This window comes from Aulonocara sp. 'chitande type north' Nkhata Bay, linkage group LG17 (genome assembly GCF_057382095.1).
Source record: "Aulonocara sp. 'chitande type north' Nkhata Bay isolate Kocher_YH1m ecotype deep benthic linkage group LG17, A_spYH_male_GT1.1, whole genome shotgun sequence".
NCBI lineage: Eukaryota > Metazoa > Chordata > Actinopteri > Cichliformes > Cichlidae > Aulonocara > Aulonocara sp. 'chitande type north' Nkhata Bay.
The window spans coordinates 41,825,502-41,850,073 of record NC_141360.1 but is presented as its reverse complement, the minus strand read 5'-3'; the positions used below and the strand labels follow the sequence as shown (position 1 = coordinate 41,850,073).

The 24,572-nt window shown below is 40.0% G+C and overlaps 1 protein-coding gene across 2 annotated transcripts in view; it reads left to right on the top strand.

The window, feature by feature from the left end:
- Positions 1-17,060: 17,060 nt before the first annotated feature.
- Positions 17,061-24,572, top strand: part of arhgef39 (Rho guanine nucleotide exchange factor (GEF) 39) — a 71,191-nt gene continuing 63,679 nt past the window's right edge. The window contains exons 1-4 of one of the 2 annotated variants that reach the window (XM_086269857.1): positions 17,061-17,145; positions 18,409-18,563; positions 21,248-21,342; positions 22,539-22,664. In XM_086269857.1, the coding sequence (XP_086125983.1) occupies positions 18,414-18,563; positions 21,248-21,342; positions 22,539-22,664 (371 nt within the window). In that variant the 5' untranslated portion in view covers positions 17,061-17,145; positions 18,409-18,413. The remainder of the gene's footprint in view (positions 17,146-18,408; positions 18,564-21,247; positions 21,343-22,538; positions 22,665-24,572) is intronic. The other variant, XM_086269859.1, reaches the window with a different exon arrangement.

The window sequence follows — 24,572 nt, the reverse complement described above, 5'->3', positions numbered from 1 at the left end:
TCTACAGCCAACCCATCAAAGAAAGTTTACACACAGCATCATGATTTCTCATCATATTCATATTTATGACTCCACAATTCTTCTAGCAACTTGATATTAAATGTTTTCAGTGCCCATAACGATTAACTATTGAACCCTCTCTTATGGGAATGTTTGAAATGGCAGAAGGTCATATATTCAGATTTCCAGTAAGCATTTTATTTCAGTAAACACTTAATCCATACGTGGATTTGGATTTCTATAGCTCTGGGAAAACGGAGAACTTTAAAATATAACTGTCTCACGCGACGACTACTACAGGATGGTTCTGGACACAGTTTCTGGAAGTATCCTCACTTGCAGAGCAGACGTTTTACCGACCACTTTAAGACTAAACGTGTCAGAAAAAGAAATACTACCAAGTACCAGGGTATTCCTGATTTTAGGTCTTTACTTTTCCTCAACTGAAAATCTTGTATTTGCTCTTTGACTAGAGACAAGCTGGGTGACTTTATTCTGCAGCTGCTCTGATCTCGAACAATAATGAAACCACTTTATGTCATTTGACAGTTAAATGCGTGTCTAATATATGTTACGATTCCAAATAGATGGAAAAGAGAGTTTCTACTGTTTATAATATTTATAATGCAGAAATAAATTAGAGCTGCTATGAAGTTGAAGATTCCTGCTGCTGCTGAACCTGTAGGTGATAAAATGTGAATCTATCACGTAAAATCTTCTTCAGTACATCGCCTGTACGAAGGTCAGGCAGTAATTGTTGATAACCGAAGCAGAGTGTTGATATAAGAAAACAAAATCTCACCTTAGAGGGCCCTTCACTCTTAAAACGTCTGACCCACAGCCAACAATCGAAATGACCAACACACAACATACACACATCCATGTGTGCGTAGATCAGAAAAGGTCAGATGCAGCACTTCCCCAAACCTTTTGTGTGTGTGGGGGGGGGGGGGGGGGGGGGGGGGGGGCTGCTTTGCCACTGGGAGAGCTGCATGTTGAGGGACTGACAGAATTATGAGGATTCTGCCAGCACAGAGGTGTGTAACCTTTACTCTCTTGGCCTTGAGGAGTACCACCCTTCTCACCTTAACATTGTTTTAAAGGCCATGTGTACTATTTACACGCTACATTTACCCTTTAGGTTACTGTCTTCTCAGCTGGAGCTATGAACAGCATTTTTATAAGCAACCTGAGAGCCCGTATGAAACAGATTAGATGATATATAGATAAGCATGCTGAAGTACCACAAAGGAGGAAGAAAAAAGAACAACCTTTAAATCAATATGCTGTGATTGAGCATTGTGTTATTGTCTGTATCTGAGTAAAGACATGCTTGGCAGACATTGATATGTATTAAGTCAAAACAACTTTCATTCAGTATGAGTTCAGTTCTGCAACTTTTCCCGGCAGCCTACGTCTATTGCAGCATAACTAAGGGAGGATTCAGGGTCACCTGGTCCAGCCCTAACTATATGCTTTAGCAAAAAGGAAAGTTTGAAGCCTAATCTTGAAAGTAGAGATAGTGTCTGTCTCCTGAATCCAAACTGGAAGCTGGTTCCACAGAAGAGGGGCCTGAAAACTGAAGGCTCTGCCTCCCATTCTACTTTTAAATACTCTAGGAACAACAAGTAGGCCTGCAGAGCGAGAGCCAAGTGCTCTAATAGGCTGATATGGTACTACAAGGTCATTAAGATAAGATGGGGCCTGATTATTTAAGACCTTGTATGTGAGGAGCAGGATTTTGAATTCTGGATTTAACAGGAAGCCAAAACAGGAGAAATCTGCTCTCTCTTTCTAGTCCCTGTCAGGACTCTTGCTGCAGCATTTTGGATCAGCTGAAGGCTTTTCAGGGAGTTTTTAGGACTTCCTGATAATAATGAATTACAGTCGTCCAGCCTGGAAGTAATAAATGCATGAACTAGTTTTTCAGCGTCACTCTGAGACAGGATATTTCTAACTTTAGAGATGTTGCGCAAATGGAAGAAAGCAGTCTTACATATTTGTTTAATATGTGCGTTGAAGGACATGTCCTGGTCAAAAATGACTCCAAGGTTCCTCACAGTGTTACTGGAGGCCAAGGTAATGCCATCCAGAGGAAGAATCTGGTTAGATACCATATTTCTAAGCTTTTCAGGGCCGAGTACAATAACCTCAGTTTGATCTGAATTAAGAAGCAGAAAGTTAGCGGCCATCCAGGTCTTTATGTCTTTAAGACAAATGGTAGCTCTGCAACTGCTTCTGGTTATTATGGAGTTCTTTATAAATGTCTTGATTTTGTGTGGGTGTGTGACAAGGGAAATTTACAATCATACAATAAAAGAATTGCCCAAGTACTAAAGGATAAATGAATAATAATACATGAATATTTTTTAAAATATAAATCATAGAGCTAATTTTTGATGCAGTCAGATTTTGCTTCTGGGTTTGCCCCATGAGAGCATTTCCTTACATGATATCTTCAGTAAATTATCCACTTTACTCGTCATTACCGCTCTTTCCATGATCTTTAATGAATAGTAAAGCATGTTACATTACATCTTTTACAGACAGGCAAAGTCACGTCATGTCCTATCATACCAGCTCCAGATCAGAATACTTTATTTATCCAAAAGGAAATGATGTTGGTTACAGCTGCTCCAAGACAGTAACTATTTAAATCGTACAATATGTTACAGAGTTTACAAATTTAAGAAATAGCACTAATATATACAAATCACTCCATTATACATATCAAGATTATGACAGAGATATTACAGATGGTCATTGATGGGCCACTGCTTTAGTTATATTGAAAGGTCCGTATCAGCAGAGTGATGAATGGCTGCAGCTCTAGTTTAGGTGGCCCTGCCGGTGGCTCTTTTGGAAGAGGAGCTGCATACAGAGTCCAATCCCATCTGTCTGCAGCAGAGTTGAGAGTCAATGCTGGTGCCACAAACAGTCATCCGTGACATTTGCAGTCGGCTCTGAGACACAAATCATCCTGTGGGGAATTAGGAGTGTTTTGCATGATTTAATCCATCAAGAGTAGAAAACGAAAAATATCCACAAGGTATAATTATGGGTGTCGTGATTTTCTGTTACCGTATCCAGAATTCACTCAAGTGGGAGAGGGGAGGGGGGTGAACTTAAAGTCTCTCTGCCCACAATGAAACATGAATGATCACGTAGGGTGGTCCCAGCTCACACCGTGCCCCGAGCCAGTGCCATAGGCAAGGCATTCCTCTGCCTGCTTTCTGTACAACATCCCTCCAGCCAAGAGCCTTTGCCTTTTCAAGTGTGTTACACAGAGTGGAAATGTTGAATATGAGCAGGAAGGAGGATTGCACAAACAGATACATGAATCATGGGAGGGATATGCACACCTAAATTAAGAAAAGCTTGGTATTTCATTTATTGCCGATTTTATACTGAGCATATATCACACGTGAACAATTCAACAAATTCTCCTCTCTGACACATTCGATCCAACACGTAGGGGTACATTTTCACATCCAGTTTTTTTCTAAAGTATCTTTGCTAACATTAGATCTCAACTTTCTTTTAGTGCCCTCGGGGCTTTTAATTCATAATTTAATCATTAATTCCTCCAAGGTGACAGAGGACTTACACCAGTCTGCGCTTTGCTTTGGTAATGTAATTAGCCATTAAACAGACACTGAGACATTTTAAAGGTGACATGATCTATCTATGTCAGACTTCATCACATCAACCCTCAAGGCGTTCAATCAAATGAGGATATGTCCAAGTCAAATTATACAGATTACCAGTGTAATCACGGGCAGTGTGGTGGTGGCAGTGCTGTCAATCAGCAGTCTGTAATAAAGGCTGTCATCAGGTGGTTATATTAATCTCCAGTTGCTCTTAAAGCACATGAGAACTGAATAAACAGTGCAGCTGTTAATTAAAGCTGTGACATTATATCATAAATATGAGAAACCTAGTTGGGATGAAATAAGCATCATGTAATTATCACAACTAGATTAAATTTCATGCTTTGCAGAAAATGAAAATGGTGGAAGGTGTGTGTGTGTGTGTGCGTGCGCGTGTGTGTGTGTGTGTGTGTGTGTGTGCGCGTGTGTGTGTGTGTGTGTGCGCGTGTGTGTGTGTGTGTGTGTGTGTGTGTGTGTGTGTGTGAGTGAGATTATTTTTGCCTCCAGCAGGAAGTAGATTTCTTAGCTGTAGTGCATATGTTTTTCATGAACTTTGTAACACAGATAAAGGGAATTTCTGACAATTCAATTTTATTTACACAGCGCCAAATAACAACAACAGTCGCCTCAAGGCGCTTTATATTATAAGGTAGATCCTACAATAATACATACAGAGAAAAACCCAACAATCATATGACCCCCTATGAGCAGCACTTTGGCGACAGTGGGAAGGAAAAACTCCCTTTTAATAGGAAGAAACCTCCAGCAGAACCAGGCTCAGGGAGGGGCGGGGCCATCTGCTGTGATTGGTTGGGGTGAGAGAAGGAAGACAGGATAAAGACATGCTGTGGAAGAGAGACAGAGATTAATAACAAGCGTGATTCAGTGCAGAGAGGTCTGTTAACACATAGTGAGTGAAGAAGAAACACCCAGTGCATCATGGGAATCCCCCGGCAGCCTACGTCTATTGCAGCATAACTAAGGGAGGATTCAGGGTCACCTGGTCCAGCCCTAACTATATGCTTTAGCAAAAAGGAAAGTTTGAAGCCTAATCTTGAAAGTAGAGATAGTGTCTGTCTCCTGAATCCAAACTGGAAGCTGGTTCCACAGAAGAGGGGCCTGAAAACTGAAGGCTCTGCCTCCCATTCTACTTTTAAATACTCTAGGAACAACAAGTATCCTGATCATTGTGCATGGGCTGAACCTCCAGAGAAACAGACTCAGTTAAAAGTCAGTATTTTCTAGCTTGTCTGTTGTGGCTATGATCACCATATAGTCTGATGACCAGGACAGTGACCTAATCTTTATACGTGTTTAATTCCTCGAGTTTTTTATTTTGCTGAATGTCTTCCTGCCAAATGTGCTTCATCACATCAAAAATACATTTATAAAAAGGTGGAACAAGAAGTATGCTGAGTCATTTTTGGCTTTATTTTCAACAATCCTGAATCAAAAGAAAAGGGTGAATGAGAGCACTCATGTATGTAAGTATACTCACTCTTTACCATGACACTCAAAGTTGTGCTCAAGTGCATCCTGTTTCTGACACATCATTGCCAGATGTTTCTACAACTTAACAGGAGTCGACCTGTGAGCACAGTAAATTTATCTGCAAGTGGAAGGTTTGAAACCACCAGGACTCTTCCTACAGCCAACTCTGAGAAGTCGGGATAGAAGGGCCTTTTCATACTCGACCACCTGTTTGACCCGCTGCCCTGTGATCAGGGCCTCAAGTGAATCAGGTCCCACACCTCCAGACTCACCAACAGCTTCTTCCTCTAGGCCATTTGGACTATTAGCAAACACTATCCCCCCCAACCACCCCACCAATCTGAGCCATGGTCTGAGTAATGGTCAGATGGTCATTCACAGTGGACACATGGCTTATTTCACTCCTCTTTCAAACTTTCTGTCTACTCAGTCCAAAATGTGTCCTTGATCCAACACAGCTGATTTAAAGGGCTAAATGACTCCTCAGCGTGTCTTGAAGTTCTCCAGAGGCCTGGTAATGAACTAACCATGTGATTCAGGTGTGTTGACCCAGGGTGAGATCTCAAACCTGCAGGACACCGGCCCTCAAGCCTGGAGTTGAACACCCCTGTACAGCTGAGTCTTGTTTTCTTTCTCCTCAATGTGCACGGCACAGTCCAGGAATGGCAAACAGTTGTCCTTTGTGTCTTCCCTGTCGAATGTTTCTATCCACTGAGCTGATGTGAGCAGTGAAGGACTCTACTTCTTGGGTTTCGACTTGTCATTATGGGGATATTGTGTGTAAAATTTTCAGGTGAAAAATGAATTTAATCAATTGTTGGATAAGGCTGTGGAAAGGTTCTGAATAAAATGTGGAACAAAGGCTGTGAACACTTTTTGCACTGTATGAATAAGAATTTAATGATGTCAGATCAAATATAATCATTGAGGACAAAGTCTTGTTTTTGTTTGTTTGTTTTCTGTTGAGTTTTTTGTTATTTGCAAAAGTAATGATAAATTAAATTCCCAATGTCCATTAAAATCAATCAAAAACTTGTTAATAATTAGAATATTTGTAAAAATGACAATTCATGTTTGTTTTTATTTTCTGTTTTTGCGAGCCTGCAATTTGTTTTTTATTGTGTCGTATTAATTTCCCCTGGAGACGCATTCTCGGAGGAGCCGAACAGATGGAAATCTAGGAGTGTCCTGGAAAGATTCATCGTGAAAAATCCATCCGACACCTGTGTAATTTGCCTAATCATCTTTTCCTAATAAGCTCCCTCTATTAATTATGCACGACTTCTACAATGCAGTCAAGATAAAAGTAAATCTGATGACTTAATACCCTTCAAAATAATTACCCACATCCTTCCTCTTTCACTCTCTCACAGACACCTCCCTCCTCCCATTATCCCACCACACACCCATCTCTGGGACAGCTTTTGATACCCCAACCCCCACCCTGATTAGACCCCCACCCCCCACACCAGCCTTCTCCTTCCTTATTAGACAAAAGGAAATATCCCATGTAACGTGTTGTTTGCTTCAGTGTAGAATTCACTACAAAATAAAACTGACTCCCAGGATGCTTTAGTCAGCACAAACATCCATCTGCACTTTTGTTTTTTAAATTTGGGATTAAGATGTTCATTTTCCAATTTCTAATTTCTAATGTGTTTTTTGGACTTTTAATTTCTGTTTGTAATTAATAATTAATTACAAATTAATGTGCAGTTTCATTCTTAGTTTGCTTACTGTGGAGTTGTTTTTTTATTCTTTGTATTTATCTCTCTTTTACTGGTGTTGATTGTTTTATATTAGCTTGGAGGTTGTCCTCCCCCAACCAGATCCTCAGGGAGCCACAGAAACAGGGGAGACATGATTAGACGATCGTTATCAGCTGTGCCAAGCAGCCTCCACTGGCTCTGCCCTGAACCCACTGCACTCAACCTGGGAAGGTTGAGGTAGCCATTTCTAAACAACAGCAGATTCCAGATCATCAGTTCAAACAATTGTCCATTTTGCCAAGTTATGTTTTAATTTCCAGTTTTGACCCTCAAATGAGAGGAAACATAAACTTCACAGTAAATAATTACTATTTTTTACAGTAAATGACTATGAATTTAAAGTAAATTGTAAAATTGTTTATGGGTAATTCATGTGGAAACCACAGACATTCCGTTAACCTGATTAAAGTCTTACTTCGTTAAATATAGTGAAACTGTATCAAATAATACGGTATCATAGTAAAAAGTTGAATATTACAGTAAAATACTGGCAGCTGTGGTTGCCAGAATTTCACCGTGGAAAATATAGTGATAATGTAGAATATATAACGATATACTTTGTTGATAAATGTAAAATTTACAGTGAACTTGGTTTTTGTGCAAAAATTACATTGAAATAAAAAACTAATATAAAGTAAACCAGTTAAAATACATTTTTAAGAAGCCTGATTACCGTCTCCTGTTGACAAAGCACAGAAGAGCTGTATAATACAAAACATGTCTTTTTATTCAAAAGTTCATATTTACAGTAAATTATTGTCAGCTGTTGCAGCCACAATGTCGTCTAAAACATTAAGGCCCAACAAATGAGGTAATAAACACGACAGGGCTGATTGGCATAAAACTTACATTCTTTGACTTTTTGTCAGAAGAAACTAATCGATTATTAAATACAGTCCCGATCAAAAGCTTTAGACTACTTGAAAAATGGCAAAAAAATCGTCTTTTGCATGGTTGGATCTTAACAAGGTTCCAACAACATGCAACAAGCAGAAATGGGAGGTAAACAAAGCATTTAACTTACATTTAACAAACTTAAACTGGGACAGGCTGTTTTACAGCTGATCAAATGTTTAGGACCACTTGCCTTTAAAAGGCCAAATCTGTGCAGAACTGTGCATTCATTGTCATTTTCTGTCAGGTAGTCAGACTGTCAGGATGTTCTGATGGCAAAAGCAAAAAAGCTTTCCTTTTTGAACATGGTCGGCTTGTTGAACTGCGTAAGCAGGGTCTCTCACAGCGCGCCATCGCTGCTGAGGTGGGATGCAGTTAAGACTAGGGATGGGTATTGATAAGATTTTCACGATTCCGATTCCATTTTCGATTCTGTTTAACGATTCGATTCTTTATCGATTCTTTTAAAAAAGGAGAACACTAAGGTCGATCAGCTCAGAACTTTGTTTTATATCTTCTCTTTGAACAAGATAGAAATTTAGGAGTAACATGGCCTTACAAACCCAACAGTGAGATCTTAAGAGATCCACAGCCTACGGCTCTTCAATGGGGTGTCACAGGGTCCCCAGGAAAAACATTGCAAATGTAAAATAATAAAATAAATATTCTCCTGTAGCAATAACAAAGTATAACATAAATTATTCTGTAGCAATTACACAAGAATATCCAGTAATGTCCCTGCCTACAATTACACACATTCACGTAATGAAAATCATCTGCTGTGGCAAACGGGTTCAAGCCTTTGACCACAAACTGAGTCACTGCTCGGTGACGTTCGTCTATCCTGCCTGAAAGGAGACGCTACGGCAGACTGCAGCGAGAGCTGCCAGCATCTGAGCCAGACTCTGTCTGTCTCATCATGGTCACTAAATGCACAGTAATGGCAGGTTTGTAATAAGGCAGATCGCGCTAACATAATATGCACTGTTAGTTGATTATTTACCTGCCGCATTAACGGGAGAGGACGTGCAAACCAGGGGCAATTCTAGGATCAGAGCTTTGGGGGTGCTGAGCACCCAGAGAGCTGCCCAGCCAGCCAAGATACACTTTACTCGTCACAATGAGACTTCTTCCCTGTCTCTTTCGGTCCCTGCATCCTCCCTGTCCTCATCGTCTGTTGTCTTCATCTCCGTTATCAGTCATCATAATAACTTTTAATGTGTATGTATAATACAATACAGATACATAAAAAACACTCCCGAAACAGAATAAATTATTACAAATAAATTATTACAAAATATTTTAAAAAAAGAATAAAAATGGAGGCAACTTTGCCTGTGGTAGAATGTATACAATGCATGAAAAAATCTTTACTGCAGATACTAATTTTGTGTTGTAAGATTTATGAGTTTCATGCTTTCATAGTGGTGCTTAGGAGAGCTTGACATTTTTCTCAGGTGGGACACACTGTAAAAAGTGTGAGAAACACTGATAAGTTAAGTGTCTGTGTGCTTTTGGAAAACATTTAAAGCTGCAGTACAGAACCTTTGAAACAAGCTTAAAACATTTTTAGAATATAAACAGAGCTTCTGCATTAATATAAAAAAATACTTTTAAGATCACTAACAAAGTCCTCTCAGTGTACTTTCAACCAAAAGGCAAATAAGCAAACCACATGAACATCTAATAAAATATATAAACATTGAAACACTGATCCAACATTATTCTTGATTAAAGGATCATTTGATTTCACACTTTTACCTGAATGTGGCTCCTTTTTTTGAAAAAACTTCCTCATATCCATTATGAACCTGGCTGTCTCTGTACACACACACACACACACACACACACACACACACACACACACACCGGGAGTTATAAGGTTAATGGGCATCCAGTCAGTTAGCTAGTTAGTATCCATTTCAAACAGGACAGTGGTAACAACAGCAGGCTACGGACAATTTTTAGATTTTAAACAGGCTGTATACATTTCAATGGGAGCAACAGGACGGTCAAATGTTGCTGATTTTACTACAGAGCAGGACGGATTGTAGGGCAGCAAACATCGTTGGAAAACATGTTTTCAACACTGCAGGTTACCTGGTGTAATGTTTTTCAGCTACAAAGAAACATGGCCTGACTCCTACCAACTATATAAAGAGTAACTGAAGGTTACATGTCCTGTTTTAAGCCAGACACCCACACCACAGCTCCGCTGCCTCTCAGCCACCATCGCTCTGGCAGCAAGAGCGCTAGAGCCAGAGCAGGGGAGAGCTGGAACAAACCATTTTGGGAGGGGGGGGGGGGGGTTATCTATACTTTTGTTGCTAAAGTGTTACTCTCAACCAAGTACTGTATGCTTATTATATTTTTATTAGTGTGTTACACAAACAGCAAATATATATATATTGGGGTGATTCAGCAAATAAATATGCTGAATCACCCCCAGAAATGGGCTAAAATTGCCCCTGGTGCAAACGTTACCGCTGCTGCTGGGTTGAGATTCACGAGTCCGGAGCAAATTAAAAACACAACATTCATTTAAGGTCATCGTGTGTTTTGTGAGCAAATGCTTTTGCATATTCGTAGTGTTTCCTCCCTTAAATGAAATATCTACTTTGCAAGTATTGCAAGTTGCCCTGTTGTCATCCGTTCTCGTAAAGTATGACCAAACTTTTGAGCGTTTGAGCCGCTTACGCGCCGTGTTTCCTGCCAGGTAAATGACGCTCCGCAACGTGGTGACGTCATTCGGGGCGACTGGAATCGATAAGGGAATCGTTTGCAAAAATGGCAAACAATTCCAAGGAACTGAAACAGTGGGAACCGGTTCTCAACAAGAACCGGGTTTCGATACCCATCCCTAGTTAAGACGGTCATTTCTTAAATAATCCTGGGGGCTATGGAACAAAAACATGAAGTGGAAGACCTAAAAAATCCTCAACCCAAATTAAGGCCATCAGTGGTGCCGACTGCACCCCCATAACCATCAAACAGCATCTGAGACTGAAGGGCTTCAAAAACAAATTCTCTGATGAGAAAAAAATATAACCTTTTTTTTTCTCCTGTAAAAAAAATGTAACCTTGATGATCCTGATGGTTTCCAACCTTCCTGGCATGACAAGCAGATCCCACCTGAGATGTTGTCTGTGCTCCACAGTGGAAGGGGCGCCTTAATGGTCTGGGGTGCCTTTTCCTTCAGTGGAACTATGGACCTTCAGGATCGTGGTAAAGGGGAAACATGTAAACAAGAGGAGGAGACGAACACACAGCGAGAGAGAGGGACACGAAGGGAGACAAAGACATCACTGAGACACACAAAGGGAGACTTAAACACAGGGGACATGACAGACTCGCGCACTGAAGGCACAACGTGCCGAGAAAGACACAGACATGGGAGGAAGCTAAACTGACAAGAACAAATGGGAAAACATAGAGAACTCAAACAGAACAAATCCAAGCTTAAACCATATAAACTAGAACATCGTGATACAAAAGGGACATGAAACCCAACATGCTGGGTCAAAAGACCCGGAACCATGACACAGTAGCCAGTTACTTTTGAACAACACTTTGAGGGTTTTGTTGTTGTTGTTGTTGTTGTTGTTTTGCTTACTCAAAATAAAATGTGCATAAAGTTCCTGTTTCGTGTGTTCTTGTAGAACCAATAACACACGTCCACATTTGAACAAACTGGAAAAGATTTGCTGGACAAAGCGATGTTAGACTTCTATTCTAAAGAACTGTGTGTTTAAAGAGTTCATCACAGCTCATGAGACTTTACTTTAAAGAGTTATCAGACAATTGCATGAAAGCCCCAAATACAGTACATTTTAATAGCTACAATTATGTACTTGTGAGCTGCCCAGAAGTGTCAACACTTGATGCTATGATTAACGTTTGATAAAAACATTGTTAATTACAACCCAGAAGTTAAGTGAAGAGCTGGCACTGAAGCATTAGGACATAAATTAAGCCTTTGCCCCTCTTCAACAAAGGTAGATAATGGGATTCCACGTCAGTAAACACTAAAGAGATTTTTTTCACATCAAGCACCAGCATCCTGTGGAAAAACTGCTATTGGACAGTAATATCCCTCCAGTTCTCCCTGAAGACATCTCTGTCTAACATTGCTCCTATTTTTATTCAATTTATTTACTTTATGTTGTTGTTGTTTGTTTGTGTTTTCTTTTTGTGCCAGCTCATTTGATATCACTTGGTGTTGCAACCTTGTTTCATATAACGTCTTCCAGCTAAGGTAGCCTCGCCTCCTGTGCGTTGAATAATTCATGACTTGCAATTCAATACTATTGGATTGGGGAGAAGGGGGACTTAAAAGTTGAATTACAAAACATCACCATCTTTCATCTCATAAAGTTTTTTAAAAATATTTTTACAAAGTGCAGAGGTCAATTATGAGTCTATAGGCTACAGCAGCTATGAATAACACAAAAACACTCCAAAACCTTGGGAGAGTTCCTCCACTTGGTAGATTATTGATGCTTTTACTTTTCCCCGTCCTCAGGTAAAAACCAGCAGAGCCTTTGTCTGTGGTCTCCTGCACGCTTTATGCCTTCATCGCCTCGAGGCAAAAGAAGCCTTATTTGCCCAGGTCTGTTTTGGAGCCAATTATTATAATACCAAATGTGCTGAAAACACAATATAATTTAAAACAATAAAGAGCCTACCAAAATCATGCATTTTAATAATCTCTCCATTAAAGATGCATTTCATCTGTTCAGCAATTTGAAGCATTTTAGCTCACTATCCTATTTTAAGACCACAGTACCTGCAGAACATGAGCATCCTGCGCAAAGTTGCTGGGAGAAAACCATAAAAACCATGGATTGAATGAAAATGACATGAACAATAAAATTGGAACAGTTTATATAGATTTAAGTGTTATATAAAACAAAAAAGTTCAAATGAATCATTTAAAGTTTTGTCCAATGATTTATTCTTATATTAGTCTTTCTATAGGGAATAGAATAGAATAGAATAGAATAGAATAGAATAGCTCTTTATTGTCATTGTTACAAACACAATGAAAGGCAGTTTGGCATCTCTCCATGTGTGTGAATGACACAATAGCAAAGGTATTTACACAATAACACAGTTAAATTTACATTTACACAAGAAAGTTATGTACAAGTTATAGATACACACAACTATAATAGATCGTTTTCTGACAGTATCCTCTGGTTGTAGTTTTCCAGTCATAAGAGAGACCACACGAATTCCATCTGGATCCAGTGTAAGTTTGTGGACCTTGTTGATCAAGTCAGGAGTTTACTTGCATTTTTCCGAGTCACCTTTCGGTGGCCGATGTGTTGAAGTGAGGACCTAAATGCAGACAAACCAGATGAGAACGTGGGACCTCAACGAAAAGCGAGATGATTTATTGGCTGATACGAAAATAAGACACAAAGGCAGACGGACACTAAAGCAACACTAACATGAACTAAACTGGAAAAACTAGAAACGTTAAACACTAGGGATAAGAAACAAAAAAATCTGAAACATGGAAAAACCTGAATATGACGTGATGAGGAAACACAGCGAGTGGGAACACGGCGCCAGAACTAACATCACAATATAAACACACACACAGAGGGCAGCTACACGAGGGGAACCTAGTAAATACACAGTGAACTAAACAGAGAATACAGGAAACCTAAACTACAAAACTGGACCCTATGGAATAAACTAAGATTAACAAAGAGAACCTGAAACATCAATCATAATACAAAATCCCAAAGACACAAGGAACACAAAACGAGAGACTGGGGATCCTGACTCAGGCTAAAACAGCCCAGCTCAGACACAGCTTGGCTGATAATCATCATGGGTTAGTTCTTCTCTGACAGCTGCAAAACTCTTACTGTAATATTAAACACACACTATACTGTCTTAATATCATTTAATATTTTACTGCATCATGTGAAGTACTTTGCTTTTTGTAGAAAAGGCTGTATAAAAACGGCGTGCAGCCTGCAATGGCTCGAGATTGAATATCCTTTACTTATTGTACATATAACTGTCACTTTATCTCTGTTTTAAATATAGTAAGAACCTATAGCACTTGTTGTCTTGTTTATAGAGAATAGTGGAAAATGTGATTCAGGCTGTACTTGTGAATATTTCAACATCACATGAAGTGTCCTGTGACACTTGAAGATAACGTGACAGCTGAAGAACTTTTCTTTACTACAAAAGTATGTAGTAATATCCAGCTGTGTGTGAAAAGTGATGTGATTCAATAAAACCTGTGAACAAAGGGAAACTTTAAAAGTAAATTCAAAACATAAAGGATGCAGTAGTTGTGATGCAGGGAAGAAGTCTGTTGATATTTTTCAATGAGACAGATGTTTGTGTAGGTTGAGTGATGGTGTCCAAAACATGAAGGGAAACTCGATGGGAGGTAGTTCCAGTGGTACAAACTGCTGAGCCTCCATTAAAAATAATGTTCCCAGTTAGTTTACACTGTGGGCCACATAAAGCCCACTTTGATCTTAAATGGGGTGAAACAAAGGTTTTGTTCATTCATGGATTTTGTTCTGTTTAAACTGTGAACCCACTATAATAAAAACAGAAACTTCTGTGATAGATTAAAAAAACTATAACTTTTATCTATTACTTAACTGCTTTGGTGTACGGATGGATGGCAAAGCAGATGGAGTCTTTCACTAAAGAACAAGCTATCAAACATGCACAAGCACACCTAACCCCTAACCCTGACCTGCTGTCCATCTACACCAAGCGGTGCAAGTCCAAAGCTAGGAAGATTATGATGGACCTCTCCCATCCCAACAATGGACTCTTCTCACTGTTGAGGTCTGGGAAGCGCTTCCGCTCCCTTAAGGCCAAAACAGAGAGAATGAGGAGGAGCTTCTTCCCCCAGGCTATTCGGGGCCTGAACCAGGTGTAGGACTGGACTCTCCCAAACACGTCACTATAAGACTGGACTCTCACACACGTCACCACACGCACCACCACACATTTCCTATAATCCTATAATTCCTATAATTTATAATCCTTATCTTCATAATCTCTTCTGCTATTTGCACATTCTTTACTGTAAATTCCTAAGTTAATTTGTAAATTTTTGTAGTAAATTGTAAATATTGTAGAACTTTTCTTCTGTCATTTAATGGTCGGGCATTGTACAGCTACAAGCATTTCACCCCCATGTCATACTGTGTATGGTTGTGTGTGTGTGTGACAAATAAAATTTGAATTTGATTTGAATTTGAATTTGAACAGCTCAAAATCAAAAACCCCACACTGGCTCATTCTGTGCTTTGGGCCTTATGTTTGACACCCCTAATCTGCAGAGTTTATCTAAACCAGGGGACACGTTTCATATGTCAGCTGTTAGTTGGTATATGGGAGCCAGCCCGCAGCCAGAGGTGGGACTTTATTTTAACGTGCACACCATGCAGCCAATCACATGCAAAGACAGACTGGGATCATACCAGTATGTGAAAGAAGGAAGGGGTCAGACGTCCGAGATCAGCAAGTGTATTGGTACAGGCCAGGTACACAAAGACACGTGGAGACAGATTTAAATGCAAAGCTCAAATGAGCAGCATCTGGCTGGACTTCAATGATGCCGGACACTGAAAAGCTGAATATTGAATTTATAAAATTAGGAGCTGGATAAAGTCATACCTGTTTTTAGTTTTTAGCTTTTTTCCACATGGAGGACAAACAGCTGTACAGGACCTTAAACATCATGTGTGTTCTCACTAAATGCATAAAAATACGTTTGTTATGAAAACACTGAATAAAAAAATCGCTAAAAAAGAATCATTTCACAGTTCAGTATTAAACATTACACAAACTGCAAAAGTGTGTTTGAATGGCAGAGATTCACAGTGTTGGGAAGGTTACTTTTAAAATGTATTCCACTACAGATTACAGATTACATGCCCCAAAATGTATTTTGTAACGTATTCCGTTACTCAATGAGAGTAACGTATTCTGAATACTTTGGATTACTTAATATTTTATCATGCTTTTTACAACTACATGAATGAAGTATTGCTGTGTGATTCATTACTGAAGGTTACTCTCCACACCAACACCAGCTAGATGTTTAAATCTTAATATAAATGAGTAACAGTAGGTGGACATTAGGTAAGGCTGCACTTTTTGCACCGATCTCGTATAGAAAGCCTGTAACACTCTGCCTATTGCCTTCATATTAAATCATTTTAAAAAATATTTCTTCACGTCATTATGAGATTGAGACACAGGCATTAGAGCCTCTTAATGCGTATTTTGTTTGGGTTTCCACCGGCGTGGAATTACCAAAAATAGAGAGGGGACAGCCTAACATATGAAACAGGAAAAGACTGTAGTGTAATCCCTTTATTTTAGCAAAGTAACTGTATTCTAAATACCAGCTTTTTAAACGGTAACTGAAACAGAATACAGTTACTCATATTTTGTATTTTAAATATGTAACGGCGGTACATGTATTCCGTTACTCCCCAACACTGGAGATGCAGAAATGTGTGCATGTAGCACAGAGTCATGGCTCAGTGTGTAAATGAGTCTCACAGGCCTGATTGTGCTGCTCACCACAAACAAGCATAAGCAGACATTTTGGACTTATATTAACTACTTATATAGTTTTACAGCTTCCTACTCCTCTTTTATGACCATTCACGCTACATAAAGTAATTGGGAATAAAAAATGAAATGACAGAAAACTTTCTGTTTCTCTTTCTGACATAAAAAAAAATCTGTTTTTTTGTTTTTTACAACTACAGTTGAGAAACAACTGGACAGTCTGGGCAATGATGGAGCCTTCTGTGTAACTTCACACATTTATTTCTCACAGTTGAAGTCCAAAGAGTTGTGCAGTCAGATTTATTTCTCTGTCACAGCAGCTTTTTGTTCATCATGTAGAAAATCAGTTAAATATGTAACTTCCTCTACACCGACAGAAAGGGTTCCCGCCCACTAAAGGTCACAGTGGGCTGTATTTATAAAAGCAGTTTGACACTGCTGATGTAAACTGATCTTAGCTGCAATGTTCAGGACAAGCACCATCTTATTTAAACCAAGTGTTAAACTTGACATATGTTAATATATTTATTTAGTACAGCGCTGACGACCTGTTCTGTTTATTTAAACATCTGTTTTATACTGTAAACAGTTGGTTTAACTTTGGAATCGTTAAAACTACTTCCGCTGAGAACGGGGTGCTTCCTGTAGTTCGCTTGCGGAGCAGCCAATCAGCGTGTGGAACAAAGGTCATTGCCCACACAGACCGGAAAGAGGAAGCAGAATCTCCAAAAGAGCGCCTTGATTGAAAATAGAGACGTTACAGAAAGGTAAGCCTAGTGTCGCTTTACCGTCAAACAAACCATAAAAACAAATTAATCTCTGTAAAGTAATTAACTTCTCATTCAAAGACGTTTTGTTGCGACAATAAATTCGCTGAAAAAGTTTTGACGAGTTTTTTCGTCCTCATAACCGGTAGAAACGGTCTCGACAGCTGATGTACATCTCGTTCACGAAATGTTCTAGAAACATCTGAAAGACTGAGTGACTCAAATGGAAACAGATGTTGGAGCATTTAGTCTGAAACTGAATGAAACATTTCGACAAATGTCAGTAACATCAAAGTCAACAGAAAACTTTGTGTTCTGGGATTCATGTAATAACTGGACAACACGAGAAGTTTTTACTTGCTTACGTTGAAATGTTACTTCTTTAAGATGTAGAATGGAACTCGCCTTGAGGTGACTGTTGTGATTTGGTGCTAAAATTGAATTGAATTCGGGTGTTTCCAGTCCCATTTTCTACCTGTCTCAGGTAGAAAGTCAAGCATGCATCTAGTTCTGCAGTCTGCTGGTTATTCTAAAGACTTACTGAACAGTAATCTCTTTAATGATGCTGCAGCAGATGCTACTGTTGCAAACAGTCAATTTGTGAAATTTCTTCCCTCTGAGATAGTCCATGACCAGGCGATGCTGCAAAGTGGAAGCGTTTAGAAACCGTAGCAGCTCAGCTTTGAAATGGTATACCATGTAAGGTTTCAGGGCAGGTTACTGACTGCTGAGGCACATGGTGCATAAAAGTCATAAATCCTCTATTGATTCAATAACCGCAGCCTCCCAAACATCCTCTGGGATTATTCTCAACACAGTGGGAGCTTCATGGAATGGGCTTCAATGGCCAAGCACCACCTGTAGGAGTTCTGTGTTGGCGGCCTAGTAACTTTATCCATGTAGTGTGTTTTGCTTTCATTTATGGTTCAATATTGGAGCTTGATATTTATCAGACAAAACAACAAAGAATTGTAATAATGTGTCATTCTTGTTTTGCACTTAATTTTAAAGATGTTTTTTCTTCCAAAGCTGAACTCTGCAGATGCGTGTTATGCTTGGAAGTTACCGTTTTCTGAGAGGGCAGAAGCACATGCTCCACCATATCAAGCAAATTATTTAAAAAACAAACAAAACTCAATTCATCTGTCCACAAATATTCAGTCATTTAGGAAAGCGTTACATCTTTTATCTCTAGTGGTCTGCTTTCCTTTACTGTGGAAGATAATTCACTTTGGTTGTGTTTCTGTTCTGTCCTTGTCACAGTGAGGATGAGTTTCTTGCCTCGCCCTTTGGATCCTCTTGGGTGCAGCAGTGTCCAGGAGCAGAGGGACTTGTGGCAAAGAAAATTCTGTCGAATAGCCAAAGAAATGGTGCAAACAGAACAACGCTACTGCCAAAAGCTGGAACTGGTCTCCACCGTATGTACTACAGCATATTTGACCTATTCATGGTCTTAAAATCATACGACATCATATTTCATAATGTAATATGATTTATGTGTCTGAATACTTAAGTGCTAGTACTAATGTCGGGCTTTTGATGCTAGGGTTACCCACATACTGTTTGACTTTTGTCTTTATTGGATAGTTACAGTGCAGTCAGGAAATGTGAATGACATGCAGTAAAGGTTTTATAGGCCGAGAATTGTCTTGAGGGCTCGTCTGAGGTAATCTATGTGAATTTTGCTTAAACCATTTTCCATTAGCTATCCTGGCTATATTTAGGGTCCGAGCACTAAAAGTGGGGTAGCCCTATTGTGTCTCTATTTACTGTATGATGAATGAAGCTTTATCTGCTCCATTTATTATTTTGGCAAATTAATTGCCTAAACGTGGTCAAAAACCCATGAAATTCTGCACACACATCAGGTCTGGTGAAAATGTACAGATCTTATTGGTTTCACGTATGTAAATATAATAATAACCACTGCAGCCAAACAGAGCCTGACGAGCCCAGCTGTAAGTAAGCTGTTAAGACTCGACTGTACGCTGTGTTCATGTTTTCCTCTGAAACAATAAGTCCCGTTGGAGCAGCCTTTCAGTGCCTCTCTCTGTCTCTCGCTAGCAAAGTTGACCCAGACAACAAAGTAAAGCTAGTTTTCGGCTACGAGCCCGACACGAACCCGACGTATTAGCCAGAGGTCCCTTTACTACGGTTCGGAGCCGCGGACCTGTTTTATATACGCGCCGAATAGTTTTCTATACGAGATCACTGCAAAAAGTGCAGCCTTACCTAATGTCCACCTACTGTTACTCATTTATATTAAGATTTAAACATCTAGCTGGTGTTGGTATGGAGAGTAGAGCAGGGCGATATGGCCAAAAATATTTATCACGATATATATTTGAAAATTTGCGATAACGATATAACTGACGATATAATTGATGCGAGACAAAATACAACTCCACAAAATTACTAGCGCAAAAAGACAATCTTCCATTTATTTTCACTTAAACAAGAAGCTGGTTTTTATGTACATTAAAGCTTTATAAAAAATGTAACAGTGCAAATGCAAATTCCTTGCTGAAAGTTTAACCAAAAGGCATTTCCAGTAGAAATGGGCCGACATATCCTGAGCATAACCATGTATAATATCCACAAAACTTAAGACGTTATACACACACAATACGGTAACATTATGCTGAAGCACAGTACGTATCACTCCGCGAGGCTCCGCCTACGATAGCCGTAATGCTCCGACAATCCATCAAGCGGTGCGGCTTCGTAGCTCAGCAAAGTCGTACTGAAACATTTGACAGATTTTTGAGCGCCGTGCACATAAAATCGTTTCCAGGTCAGTAAACACAACCAGAGTTCATACATAAGGCACACGGGGTTATAAGGGGCTCTGTCGACTTTCAGGAAAATCAAAGGATTGATTTTAAGTGCGCCGTATTTTCCAAACAACACGGTAATAACGACGGCCCGCTAGCATGCGCTACCAAAAATAGTGCTTTGTTGTGTATCTGACGGACGAAAGCTAAACCAGTTCCACACCAGTGAAGCTGCAGCATTTTTACAAACCAGTTCAGATTCATCTGTTTCATTCAACGATCCGCTTTCGCTCTTCTCATTCTCCGTCACAGCCATGCTTTTTCCGCCATGTGCGTATGAAAACAAAGGCACTGCACATGCGCATTTTACCCATATTCTATCGCCATATTTCATTTTCTTATTGTTGTCCAACATTATGCCTTCACACGTCGAATTGTAATGTAACATAAACTGTATCGATATAAATGTATTTTGCATGAAAGTATAACCTCCCTTGACCCCATCTGAATTTATACTTATTTAGAAAATTCTTTAGTTAGGGCAGTTGAAGTAATGTATAATAAAATGTTTATGGATTCAGTATAAAAATATTTCCTATAATTGTCATTGTTGGAGTGGAGCTGAATCAGTGTCTTGGGGAACGTGGGCCTCTGCCCGTGTGTTAGTGGTGCAGTGGGTGGTGAAGATCATCCAGGATGCATACGGGTTTGATCAGTCACCTCTGCTCCATCGCGCCTTTGAAAGTTGCTCTCTTAGTAACTTGTCATAATTCAAGGAAACAAGAACACTTTCATAGCTTGAGAACCCATCTATAAAGATCTGATCGGCTCGTCTGTGGAGGTTGTACCAGACCCGAGGTGGAATCATATTTGCCTCAAAGAGAGAACAGACTTTTTCTGCTCACTGCTGCTGCCCAGTTTCTACACAATTATTCACCCCCCCATCCGTTCACTCCAATTAGGAGTCATTTTAGGCCTAATGCACATTCAATTTGCTAATCCCATTTTCACTTCAAATGACTTGAGACCAGCACAGCTGTCGCTTTATTGTCAGTGCTGTGGTACGACAGTGTCCCTCTGCATTTGTGCTTCAAATTGGCTCTTCCAAAATAATCATAGCAGTCAGAAAGTGGCTGTAGGGCAGCAACACCCCAGCCTTATAGTACCTGCTGCTGTTAAATGTCCTGTTTTTCTGTGTAGCTTTACTTTTAGGGTTGTCAGCAATAAAAGCACCTGCTTATCAAAAAAAATCCAATCGGAGACAACCGAGTAACACAAATGCTGGAAGATAATGTCCCTTTGTCTCTCTCTGCTCTGTTTCTTTGCAGTTCTTTGTGGACATTTTGAAGGCCAAAGGAACCCTGAGGTCGGACATTAGAGAAGACATTTTCTGTTCAATTAAAGCTATTCTATCAGTAAACCAGTAAGTATTCTCTGAATAATTTAAAGAATATCCATGCTCTGGGGATTGTGGTGAGAGCCTGCGTACAGATAGGCATGCTTAGTTTGTCTGTTCTGCAAGAATGCAGCGTAGATAAACTCTTAGTTTACCAAAGCACAGTCCTTATCTTCACATTAGCAAAGGTTAGTGTTATTGTACTGCAGTGCACAGTAGTTCTCTTCCTCAGTAGATGTATATCACAAATGAACAGCATTATTATTATCGCAGAATATTAATGCACTTTCTCGCTAATGACCAATTCTGAGACAAACTGATCTCACCGCATGTCTAGACATCAATTGATTCGTTTGTGTTGATGCTGTAAAATTCAGATCCTGAGTCCACACGAATGACTTAAAATAAACGGGTTGAGGTTTGAAGTTGGAAGTTGGAACATGTGTGCATGTTGAGGCCCTGGACTTAGCTCTGCAATCCATAAATCAATATGGTAGAGAAACGAGCTCAAAATGGGTTTTGGAAGCTGACAGGAAAACTGATATTTTCATTTCAAGCATTTCAAGCTACGACTGGTCCAAATATGGGTCATTCCTACTGTTCCGTTTCAGATTGTAATATCATTTTTAAAAATTCCAATTTGCCATGATTTTGTCACTACATTTAAAAGAAAAGCTGCTATATAATATATTGGTGAAGCTCATGATATTATGCTGTAACAATAAGAATATTTTCCACACATGGCACAACTTGTTATAGGACAGGGTCATCTCTGTTACTGTTTTAAATGTTTCAAGAGCTAAACAGTCCCTGCTTTTGATCTGTAAATATATTTTTAAAGGGTGTTAATATTTTCTAATAAAAAGATCAAGATGGTAAACTGGACAGAAGAGTGAAAGGGAAACAGCCTACATGTGCCACACACTTATGGGAAGAACCAGCTGTTATATCTGCCAAAGGTGGCCACTCTGATGAGTCAGACATTTGGAATATATTTTGGTCCATAAACTAATGCCATGTTTTACTTTTTTAACTCCAGTTGCTTATTTGTACCATGCTTTCTTTTCAGAGTGCAGTGAGACATTAAACTGCAACAATTACAGTAGAAAAACGGGGTGTTCTAAAACATTAGAACGATAGTGTAGATGTATATGAAATAAATAAATAATAAGGCATGGCCTTAGCAGTGTGAGTGCGAATGGTTGTCTGTGTCTATGTCTTAGCCCCGCGACAGACTGGCGACCTGTCCAGGGTGTACCTGCCTCTTGCCCTAAGACAGCTGGGATAGGCTCCACTCCCCCCGCGACTCTGACAAGGATAAGCAGAAGAGAATGGATGGATAAACTCAAGTATGCTGATAGCTCTCTTTGAAGTCGTATCTGTAATTCATGTTGGCTTATAAGTCTAAAGTAGGAAGTGTCGGTGTATTTTCTTATTCATGTGAGAAAGATTGCTCCTAGCCCATAGTTCATTATCAGACTGCACAGAACGGGAAACTGTGGAGCAGGGGCTTCGGAGACTGCTGATTGGGAATTCCATTTCCGAGCTAAATAATGAGTTGTATGAGTTCCCCAAGGCCCCTATCCCCTGCAGACTGACGGGCTTTCTCATTGAGATTGCCGCAATGAAGATTGAGGTATGCATTACACAGTCTGATGTGTTGGATAAATGGTTTTGCAGTTCACATACTGTTTATCTTCATTATGAAGTCCTTATTTAATCAGTGATGTGAATACAACGACAAGCTCTCGAGATAAAACGGGCCATGGAGATCCAGTGCCGCAGTGATTCACCAGTAGGAAATGATTCAATATGTATGTGAAACTTCAAGTAATGTAATCATCACTCAGTTCAGCAACAGGAAATAGGAATGCAAATGTTGCTGTTTTCCTCTAATGTGTAATATGCATTTAGATCCATATATATTTGGGCACTGCCACAAATGTAGTTACTATTACTGCTTACCAAAATAAGAGTGTTGGCTTATTAACGTGCAGACTTATTTATAGTATATTTGTGTAAAGCTCCAAGATGGCGCCAGTGTTCACGGCAAGCCGTCTCCTCCGCTGTTGTTTGTCGTCCTTCTGTCTATGTGCTGCCCTGATGTCGCTACGTTACTTGCCTATGATCGCCAAACTCTTGAATCTCCGGCCTTTGGACTACCAGACACAAGATTTTAAATGGAGACCTGAGAATCCTCCTCCGCTTTCGAAGGACTTTCCTGATTATCTCCGCCACTTACCATCTACCTTCTCTCAAAGGAAACGTTCACGGAGACGGGGTAAACGTGTTCGTATCAAGGCCTTTTTAAAGTCCTATGTTGGGACAAATGATCGCTATTCTATAAACATCTTGTCATCTATTCCTGCCCTCCGGGACCATGCTAACTTCAGACTGTTCTGTCATCGCTGGATTCGCCCTGTTGGACCTTATGGTTACCTGGACCTGCCAGCTGATCTTCCACCCGCTCGGTGCTGGGTGCGGTCCTCCAGAGGAGGTGCGAATCTCAACCTTCGCCTGCTGCGCCGTTCTCCTACCAGTAACAGTGTGACCACTCTCCGTATGGCCTTGCTAAATACAAGGTCACTGGCGAATACGACTTTTATTTTAAATGATCTTATTCTATCATCGGGACTGGCGGAAACTTGGCTTCGCCCCGGCGAACTTTTTCCCTTCTCGGAGCTGCTCCCACCTGACCACGCTTTTATTAGCTCACCCCAGACCACTGGAAGAGGTGGAGGGCTAGCTTCAGTTTTTAAAGACAAACTTCGATGTTGGCAGCTGCCACCTGTTCTGTACCCCAGTTTCGAGGTGCAGTTATTGGAAGTGAACTGCGTCCCCTCCATCCTCTGCGCTGTGGTGTATCGCCCCCGAAACTTATCAAGGATTTTCTTCCAGAATTTGCTGATCTGCTGGGGAGCCTTCTGCTACGTTATGACCGTATACTAATTGTTGGTGACTTCAACATTCATGTTTGCTGTGAGGACAGTTCGCTAGCTAAGGATTTCCTCGCTCTTATTAGCACCCTCAATCTCACCCAGTGGGTAAGTGAACCAACTCACACTAAAGGTCATAAACTTGATTTGGTCTTATGGTCTGGATATTTGCATCACGGACATAAAGGACTCTGGGATTTCTGATCACTTCCCGGTTTTGTTTGATACTGTAGCGAGCGATGTGGGTTTGAACAGTGATGGTCCTGTGCGGCAAACGTGCACAATTAACTCCCAGTCAATCGCCCACTTCATTGATGCTTT